Source organism: Epinephelus moara, chromosome 5, assembly GCF_006386435.1.
Source record: "Epinephelus moara isolate mb chromosome 5, YSFRI_EMoa_1.0, whole genome shotgun sequence".
In the NCBI taxonomy this organism is placed as follows: Eukaryota; Metazoa; Chordata; class Actinopteri; order Perciformes; family Serranidae; genus Epinephelus; species Epinephelus moara.
The window spans coordinates 23,309,568-23,320,149 of NC_065510.1; the positions used below are offsets into that span (position 1 = coordinate 23,309,568).

The 10,582-nt window shown below is 39.7% G+C and overlaps 1 protein-coding gene across 1 annotated transcript; it reads left to right on the top strand.

Moving 5' to 3' along the window:
* The first annotated feature begins 6,765 nt into the window (after window positions 1–6,765).
* On the top strand, window positions 6,766–10,572 carry tma16 (translation machinery associated 16 homolog). Its single transcript, XM_050044995.1, has 7 exons — window positions 6,766–6,833; window positions 6,955–7,064; window positions 8,575–8,612; window positions 8,714–8,798; window positions 8,944–9,092; window positions 9,197–9,239; window positions 9,996–10,572. Exons 1-7 carry the CDS (start codon window positions 6,831–6,833, stop codon window positions 10,180–10,182), a joined length of 615 nt encoding a protein of 204 aa, XP_049900952.1. The 5' UTR covers window positions 6,766–6,830; the 3' UTR covers window positions 10,183–10,572.
* The last annotated feature ends 10 nt before the right edge of the window (window positions 10,573–10,582 follow it).

The window sequence follows — 10,582 nt, forward strand, 5'->3', positions numbered from 1 at the left end:
CTGGGGGCAGACCCCCGATTTTTTGGCACTCCGGTTTGATTTGGGCGGAGGAGGCGAATTTCTGTTTCCGACCACTGTTGCCAACTCCTCAGTAAGAAAAGTAGCTATTGTCTGTCCTAAAAGTCGCTAGAAGTCGCTAAATGACGTCATCGCTTAATTTGCATAATTGTCCATATGCATGTAATTGTAATGGCTGCTGTAGGAGAGAGGAATAACGTCGTGGGAGAGACAAAAACTGAGAAAAAAAACACCCTGAATATGTTTAGAACTACAAATTAACCTTCTTTCAGTGATTTATATTAGACAAAGAAAATTTTACATTTACATCCCGCCCTGACTGTAAACCAGGTCGGGATCAGCCAGCGGCGGTTCCGCGCATGCGCGATTCACTTGCAGTCTGGACGTGGAGGGGTTAACATCTCCTGCTCTGACTGCTGCTGGGAGGGAGGACTGGGCCGTCTGTGAGTGCTTTGGGGCGAGAGAGGAGCCCACGGCAGCATCCGCTGCTCGTTGAGAAGAATAAGAATGATACGTGCTCTCACAACAGAGTCTCCAGAAGTCTTCAATAACATCAGAAAAAGTCGCTAGATTTGTCGCTAGTCGCTTTTTTGAAAAAGAGTCGCTAGAGGGGTCTGAAAAGTCGCTACATATAGCGACAAAGTCACTAAGTTGGCAACACTGTTTCCGACTTCCGTTTATATATAAGTAAATATGCTGAAACATTGCGATGGATTCAGAGTTTGCAGTGACGGCAATTATGTTCCGCCTCGTTAGTTCACCGCACGGACCGTTTAACTTGGCAACGACTGCAGCCGGCTCAAACGTGATTGGTCAATATCACGCGGACTACAAACAGCCTAGCACCTGAAACCAGGGCTCTTCCACTCTTCTCCCGGAGGCAAGATCTCCGGGGTTTGCCTACACACTCTACATTCACTGAATGTAGAGTCTGTATATAGAGACTACATTTGTATGAGTGAATTGTGATTGTTTAGGACTCAAAACTCAAAGTTTAGGACTTGAGATTTGTAACTTGCGAAACAATGAGTTGCTCCCACCTCTGCAATGCACACTTGTCATTACCACGTTTGCCGTGTTAGTTTTTTGTGTCACTAAGTGGTAGATCTTCCTACAGGCAACATAGGAAGCCACTATTTTTTTATTTAAAAAAAAAAATAAATTCATTAAAAAAATCTTGGGGGCACTGCCTGAAACTTGCCTCGGGCAATTAATGGGCTAGGTCCAGCACTGGTTACCACGCTAACATTTACAAATTACCACTTAACACAAAGTAAGGTAAGGTAAGGTAAGGTAAGTACAGCACAGCACCAAAGTCAGTATGATTCAGTGTTCATTGTTCAGGAGGTTTTTACTGGAAGCAGAATTAATTGAAGAGGTCTCTTCCTCTTCAGAACAAACAGACCAGCCGATTTAGACCGGTAAAAACACTGAATGATGCAATTTCATGTTAAAAAATTGGCTCGTCACAGACGGGCTGCCAAGAACGGTGGTTGGTGCAGAAACATGGCAGTGCAACATTGCGATCTTCATAGACGAAAACCCACCTCCTTTGTAGATATAAACAGATCATTCTAACGTAAATAAAACACAGCGATTCTTATTTTCAGGTGATTATTCCCTAAAGAAAATATACTTGTTATTGTTCTAAATCTTACAGACTGTACCTGCAGTCGTAGTTTTTGTAATAATACAGTTATAAATAAACCCTAAAGAAGTACACATGGGATTCTCCTTTTCTCATGTGCTGTTACGTTTGTTAGGGCTGAACCCAAATGCACACAGGAGACAGGTGAGTAGATTCAACACGAGCCTTTTGATGAAAAGTGAAAGGTAAAAAGCATCTTGGGGGTGATGAGCAGAGGTTCCAGGGGTGGATGGTCTAGGCAGAAGGGGTTTTCTGTGAGTGACACAAATGTAAAAACAATAAAAGAAAGCGCACGCACCCCCCACACTGACATCACAGGCAGGAGCTGAGACATGTGCCATCAAGCCTGTAGTTATAAATGTTAGTAGGCTGTACATAAAGGCTTTTAATCATCGTAGACGCAGTTGTAATTGTGGATAAGTTGTTTATAATATGGATTTCGGTCCAAGTTGTCGCCTGCAGCGTTAAAACTACCAAAAGTGAACTAAAAGTTGTTCTAATAAGCATTAACAAATGATTTATTAACATTAATACCCTTAAATATATTTAATTAATCCTGTGAACCTCTGAACACACTGCGTTATTTGGAAAATATCCCCAAGGTTTAAACTGTGAGAGCTTCCACAACAGAAACTTCCTTGAAAGAGGAGAACAGAGGCTCAGACTGCAGAGCTCATTGCGTGACATCAGATCTAAGTAACAGCTTTCATAAATGTCGTCATAAATCTTTAGCCTGTGGGAAAACAAAATCTGAATGACGCTGTTCTGAAGAAGAATCTCTGTGTTATAATTCTGGTCTGTGACAAAGAAGTCATTTTAGTGTTTCTGACTGCTGTCGCTCCTGTTAAATGATCTATTTATCTAAGTGAGTCACTGGATGTGAGTCAATCTGTTAAAGGTGTAACTCACTTCACAGGACACACACATGCTGTATTACTGTAAGTCTGTTGGTGGCGTTCCAGTTGTGGAAAAGTACTATACTAAATACAGTTTGAGGTATTTGTACTTAAAATGAGTGCATTTGTGTAACAGAACGTTAGTCTTTTCCCTCTCCTGTTCTCACAACCACTCAGATTCATCTTGTGACCTAACAATATACCAGTGGGAGTGGACATTTTTCTGCAGCATAAGTACTTTTAATTTTTTACTTTACAGCTGGGGGAGGCAGAAATCCAACAACATTTCATCTTGTTTCATTAAAGAGTTGTACACAGCTCATTCACAAAGTCCCTCCTTACCTCTCTCTGTTCATCAGACCACAAATGAAACATGAATTAGCCAGCTAGCCACCCCACGGTCCCTCCGCCTCACTCCCTGCCACTGTAGGATGCTTCCCTGGGAGGACAGCAGGCAGCAGCTCAGGAAACTTTCGGTTGGCGGCTGTAGCAGCTTGACTTTAGCCAGCGCTAACCCTCCAGTCATGGACTTTCCACGTCCACATACGACATGCAAGGTACCCTTGGTTGTTGATGTTCTGGGACACCATGTCAAGTTCTGTCTGTTACATGCATCGTCTTCTTTCAAAATATACTTCTGTTTTTACAGGAAATTTAACGTTTACATACAGTCTCTTTCAACGCACTACGTCGGTACAATCCAACTACAATTACTCCAGCAACTAACGCACGTGGTTGGGTTTTGGAAAAAAGAACAAGTTTTGGCTTTAGAATCTTACAGGACGCCAAAACCGCTTTCTTGGGTGAAAGTCGATGTTTGTAGGACCCATCCACCACCCCTCCCGCCAGTCCCAGTTGGACTTTTACTGCCTTAACATTCGCCCTTGTCCCGCTGTGTTCCCCTGATGCCGCCAGGCGCTGTTAAACTATAACGACAACCAGCTGCGTATCATGCCGACATTAATGGATGCCTTTGTTCGTTGGTTTCTGACGCTGCAAGTCACTGCCTAAGTGCCGGTTTTCGACGACTTCGGAGTGAGACCGGGCTCGACTGTGAGTCCGTCTCCAGAGCTGCTGATGCTCTGCTCCCGGTGAGGTGGTCTGTAGCGGCGTGGAGTGAAGCGGAGGACACATCATCATCATCATCATTTGAGGCTCAAACTAACATTAGCTACATGAAGGTGAACTTGAAGCTGCAGCTGTGAGCCTTTGGCTCCAGTTATCAGAAGGCTGAACTATCACCAACATTTTCTCTCCATCTCTGAAAGATTCTGCAGATACTGACACATTTTTTATTTAGTTTATTTTCAGACTCTTATTTTGACTCTTTTAAAACAGTCTGTCTTTCTGTTTTGGGTCTCTTTTCAGTGTAGGCAATTGTTTCTGATGCTGGAAGAGCAACTTTCTCAGCAAGACTCTCCACCATTGAATCAAGCTTTCACCAAAGGGATGTGCACTTGCATCTGTATTTGTAGAACAGCCAATAGGAACGCCCTCTCTCAGAAATAACCTGTGATTGGCCAAAGTCTCCCGTCAAAGCCAGGAAACAGAACCAAGAGGAGGTGCAGAGGTCTAGTGTTCTCTTAGTCCACTTGAAAAACTACATGCTGAAAGGTTATCAAACTGCCTACCTTGGCTTTAAGTAGCTACATTTTGCTGATAAAACGTCTGTACTTTTGTGTTGGTAAGGATTTTGAATGCAGAGCTTAAACTTATAATGGTGTATTTTTACATACTGGTACTTTTAGTTATGTAAAGGTTCTGAGCATGTCTTCCACCAGTGTAAATCATTTCCAAAGAAGGTGCGAGGGGTTTTCTGGTAAACCGTGAAAATATCAGGTGTCTTCTTCCTTGGAAGTCTTTTTTTGTTCTTCGCATGTTGGCATCATTTTCTTAAGAAATCTGAGATCATGCAGACACACATGAAATTTCCTGTTGCACAAAAGCAAGGTGAACACACTCATAAACATGCTATTGTGAAAAGTATGTTGACACCGATATGCTGTTGCGGAACATCCAGTCCTACCACAGGCTCCCATGATAGTCTCCTCTCTTCTGGGAATGCTTTCCGCAAAATTCAGACAGCCACAAAGAGCCTTAGTGAGGTCAGGTCATGATTTTCGGTGATAATCTTTCAATTCACCCCAAAGGAGTTTGATGTGGTTGAGGTCAGAGTTCTCTTCCACATCAAATTGGGAAATTTATTTATGGGCTTTGCTTTCTGTTCAGAGGTTTGGTCAAACTGTTGCTGCAAAGTTGGAAGCACTCTGTTATCTAAAATATTACTGTGTACGGTAACATTTAGCATTCAGAGTTTCTTAATTGGAACTAAGAGGAAGAAAAAGCCACAGAAATGTACACAACAGTATATTGATGGTATGATTGTCCATAGAAGTTGACAGTGTGTCTCGTCCCAGGTAACACCACTGACAAATACATTCAACCAGCTTTTAAAGTGTTTATCTGCGCCTGATTTAAAATGTCAGTTTAAAACAAACCAGGACTTGCTCCCCTGCCTCATATCTGATCTTTTAAACATATGAACCAAGCAGAGCCTGAGGTGCTGGAGGAGCCTGACTGGTTTCAACTGGTCCCACTGAAGCAGCTTTAACTGGACTGATCAGTATCATTGTCTCAGTATGTGTACAGATAATAATTACCAGCAGCAGCAGCAGCAGCAGCAGCAGCAGCAGCAGGACTGATAATATTTTCACCCCTTGAGTCTGGAGTCACCTATTGTAGCAGAAAGTACCACAGTTCTTTGCCAGGTGTTAATATGTCTGTGGACAGATTCTGTCATCGCTACAGCGTCACAATGGTGCAGTGATGAAACTTTACAGGTGTGTAGTCAAGTTCAAGTGAAGGCCAAGTTTGAAGATGGGTGTGGTCCAAACAAGGGTGCCAAAAGTAGAGGGGTAGTAAGTAGGGAGGGTGTCATTGGCCTGCACACTTTAAGCCCCTGGCCACATTTATTTTAAGTCGCAGACCAGCGTCATGGCTGTGATCCTATTATGGTCTCTAGTTTAAGTGCTGTTTTTTTTTTTATTGTCTAATTATGTCTGTATGATTCCTATTAGTCTATATTACCTTTTACTCACTAAACATTTATTCCTGAATCATATCTAGTTTTATACGAAGGCCTTTTAGTGAATAACCGTTGGCTCATTTTATTTTAATTAACTTTTGAGTGTCTTGCTTGTCATTAAATGTCAAATCAGGTTTTCTTTTGTCTGTTTTTCCCCATCCACCAAAATGTGATTTTAGTATCTTGTCAACATTAACGACAGCAGAGCGTGCCTTACTGCCATTATATTCAAAGTGCCTTTATGTGTTATGTTCTGGTGTGCTTTTTTGTGCAGTGTGAAGTCCATGTTTTTATATGTTATGTTATGTTATGTTATGTTATGTTATGTTATGTTATGTTATGTTAGAAAATTCGATTAACATATTTGTCAAAAAAATTCAAATGTCAAATTTGTGTATTTGTTTATGCAATGAGCAAGCTGGCAAGAAATATTCCACAAATTGCAGGAAATTAGTAAAAGGTGACCTAAAAATTAGCTTAAAAATGGAAAGGAAAATAATGAGAAATTTTTCAAAAAGCAGTGACAAATGTCAAAATGTGCAGAAAAACTATATTTATAATTGTTATAATTATATCTTCAAAATTATGATACAGAAAAAATTGCAAACATACAGTATATATATATATATATATATATATATTATTTTCAGAACTTTTAAAAACTATTCTTATTTCTTTATTTTCAAGTAATTTTCTTGTAACTTTTTATTTTTTTTATATATTTTGTTTTTACTAATTTCTGCCAAATTTTTGGGCCATTTCTTGTTAAGTTGCTCATCGCCTTCTCCCCATGTTTTTGAAAGAAATCAAACCATTTTGCTCAGGTTTCAAAGGGTTAATTAAGCATATCCAGCAGAAGTTTAATGATGGATTTCATTGTTTAAACATAACATAATAATTTATCCATCCAAATAAACATAAACAATGTGAGGTTAAATATACAGCGTAACAGGAAACATTGTAAAATTCCTGGCACGCAGAATTCTTAATTATGCCATCGTCAAACTATCAGGATTTTTTTTTTAATTAATGACTTTAACTGCTTGTAATTTTTTGACGCGTTGAAAACAGGAACCGTTTTATTTTCACCGCAACACATCCGGACAGAATATGATGACGGACCGCCACACTTCCGGTCCGGTTGTCAACAGAGAAGCACCACGCGTGTTTCCAAACAGCAAAGATGGTAAGGCTGCTGTAACTTACTTCTGTCAATATATTATTGATAATAACAGTTATTTAAATCACCAGCTAACTGATAATAACTCTCGCGCTTATAATTATTATTATTTGATATTATTTTTCAGCCTAAAGCTCAGAAAGGAAAAGGCAAAGCTCCGGAGAAGGTTGTTCACCCGTACAGCAGGAAAGCTGCTTACCTGGCCCGAGAAGAAATCAGACTGAAGAAGAAAGAAAGGTGTGGGGATAAGAAGTAACACACAATTATGATGCAGGGACTCTCAGTGTTGTTAAAACTAAAACACCGCATTAAATATAAGATGTTTATAGTGCAACATGTGAGTGGCTGTCAGTGAGCTGATAACTGTTGTTACTGACCAAAGGAGCAGTATATTTTTATTGTGTTTGTGTAATTAGCAGTGGCGGAAGAAGTATTCAGATCGGTAAAACCTAAGATAGGTAAAAGAAGCAATGCTACTTCCAAGTAGGAGTTTAACAGTATTTAAAAAGTACTCATCAGGCAGCAGAGTGACTCCCGTCAGTGTGACATAATATTATTAATTATTATGGATGCATCACTATGTTAGCAGCAATACTTGTGTCAGCAGGTCTAAATTATGCTTATTTGAACTACCTTTTTATTAGAGCTGCAACAAATAGTTAATTAATCGATTAGTTGATTAAAAGAAAATTAATGGCCAATTATTTTGATAATCAAATAACAGCAACAATGTCAACATTTGATGGTTCAAGCGTCCTAAATGTCAGAATGTACGAGTATTTATGATAGTAAATGAAAAGTCTTTTGAACTGTTGATCAGACAAAGGAGGACATTTTAGATGTCTCTTTGGGTTCTGGGAAATTGAGATGAACATTGTCCACATTTTAACATTATAGACTGAACATTTAATAAGTTAATTGTGAAAATAATTGGTAGATGAGTCAATAATAAATAAAATTGTTTTTTTTATTAACACAGCCCTAGTTTTTATATTGTGCGGTTGTTTAATTTAGAAGGAGTGTCATTAAATGCATCATATTTATAAAGTCATATATGTTGTTGGATGTAAAACCTTGATCTTGAAAGTAATTAGTAACTATAGCTGTCAGATAAATTTAGTAGAGTTAAAAGTACAATATTTCCCTTTGAAATATTAGAAGTATAAAGTAGCATCAAATGGAAATACTTAAGTAAGTATAATTATAGTACTTGAGTGAATGTACTTAGTTACTTTCCATCACTGATAATGAGGAATCTGGCTTGTTTTTATCAAAACTAATGAAGAATACAAGAATGCTAATGCAAAGGAAAGGTTAGCATGGTTCAGCATGATTGTTAATCCTCTCATATTTCCACCAATGTCCTGTGAGTCGGCACGTCAAACACTCAGCTGGGTCTAACTGGTAAAAAACACTTTAAACTTGACTAAACTAAAAGACACTGACTCAATCTTTTGTGAAACAACGGGCCAAATAACTGAATTGAATTGAATAATATAACGGAATATTTAACATTTTGCTCACGTAAAGTCAGTAAATGAATACAGTGTGTGGATGGAGACACACAGGAGGAAATTGAAGAAGACATAAAAATGGAAGTTTACCTGCTTATCTTGTATTTTATGAAAACATACTTTGAAGTTAACTATATACGAGGCTGAATTATGTCCTCTGGAAAAACATTGCTCGACACACACTGTCGTAGGCTCAGATTACTTTCATTTAACTGGTTTCTGTGATGCTGCAGGCAGAAGAATGACAAAGCAACTCGTCTGAGCAGCATCGGTGAGTTTGTTTATCATATTGTGCATTCATGCTGGTTGTGATAATGACATCACTCTTCATCAAACACCATCTCTTTCTTGTATTTGTCTCTTGACCCTCAGGGGAGAAGCTGTTGTGGTTTCAGCAACAGTTGGATCCAGAAAAGACGACTTACACTAAAAAAGATGCCTGTGACGTCATAGAAAGGTCAAAGATTTACAGTTTATGTTAATATTGTTTTGTCACTTCCCATTTAAAGTAGAACAGCTTTTCTTTTATTTCTTAACTCTGACAGCACTCTGTATCTTGATGTTTAGTGAGCTGGTGTGTGTTCTTGTGTGTGTTTGCGTAGGTACCTCCAAAGGTTTGATTCTGAGCTCGAGCAGATTGAGCTGATGAATGGAATCAAAGGTCGGCAGGGTCGTCTCCATGGCGCCAGGGAGGCTGTCATCAAACAGACGGTCGAGCGAGAGCGAGCGCAGTATGAGGGCGTTGGGTTTGGTGAGTCCATCACCGTATAAATAGACACACTGAAGCTAAACATGTTCACACTCAGTGTTGGACAATCCTCCATGACATGATCCTGTGTTCTGTCGTCTTCACAGAGATCCCAGACATCATTAACGCAAAGCATCTGAAGACATTCAGGTGAGTCAGCAAGAGTCACAGCTTGAATTTATTTATGTATTTGAGAAGTGGCCGTTATTTATTCAGCTTGAAAAATGCAATTAAAGCTCCAGTGTGTAGGATTCAGGGGGATGTCTTTGCAGAAATGGAATATAATACATGTGTTTTCCTTGGTGTGTAATCACCTGAAAATAAGAATAACTGTGTTCTTGTTACCTCAGAATGAGTTGCTTATATCTACACAGGGAGCAGGTCAGTGGAGTCCGCTATGTTTCTACAGTAGCCCAGAACAGTGTAACCAAACACTGGCTCTAGATAAGGCCGTTCATACTTTCACGTCAGGCACTGTAGTAAGCAGCCCCTCTGCAACGAGCCAAACGGCATCAGAAAAACACAGATTTTTAACGTGAAACTGGTATATTCAGTATTTTTACCATGTTAAATTACCTGGTTTGTTTGATTTGGCGAGGAGGAGACGGCTGTGGATAATTCGGCTCCCAGTAAAAACCTGCTGAACCATGAACACTGAAGAAATCCTAACCAGGAGTTCACACTACACGCTTGGGAGAAGTTTCAGCTGGTTGAAATCTGCAGTCTTTACAACTAGACGTAGACGCAACTAAATCCTTCACACTGCTGATTTTAAGTGTAGGATTTGCTTATCAGAATCAGAAATACTTTATTGATCCCCGAGGGGAAATTATTATTATTATGTGACAACTTGAGGATTCATAAACATCCTCTCTGGTGACGTTTGTTGATCTTTTTTCGTGGCAGGGAGTGGACCGGTGATCTGAAGAAACTTCCAAATATTAAACTGCGAAAGGTGTCTAACAAAGGTTTGGACACAAAGAACGAGGAGGAGGAGGAGGAGAAACAAGATGATGCAGAAGATGACAATGAGGATGATGAAGATGATTTGGATGATGAGGATGTGGATGAGATGTTGCTGATGTCGGACTGAAAATAATCATATGTGGCTCAGTATCAAAGACTGTGGAGCTGAGCGTCACACTGCCAGACTCGTATAGAGGAAGAGTTTATATGCCTGTGTGGGGGAAATGCTGCTGTTGCTCTGTGACTGTCCACAAGATGGAGCCAGACTCAGTAACTCCACACCAGCCTGTGAGGGGTTCTACATTCATTGTTTATTGCACAAACAAATATGAGTCGTATGTAACCTGAATACTCCGTGTTATCCAATCAGAGATAGAAAAAAGGTTTTGACAGAGATGTTGGGTGCTCTAACGTCGTGGTGGCTATGAGACACAGAGTACTTCCTGTGGTGTGACAGCGACAGTGATTTAAAAAAAAACCAAATTAAACCTGTAGAAAAGTGGACAAATGTAAACAACAGTCGCCTT

Excerpts from the sequence above, each read along its gene's own strand:
- tma16 (XM_050044995.1), top strand. Across the intron at positions 8,613-8,713 it reads AACTCGTCTGAGCAGCATCG|GGGAGAAGCTGTTGTGGTTT; the intron begins GTGAGTTTGTTT and ends CTTGACCCTCAG. Across the intron at positions 8,799-8,943 it reads GCCTGTGACGTCATAGAAAG|GTACCTCCAAAGGTTTGATT; the intron begins GTCAAAGATTTA and ends GTGTTTGCGTAG.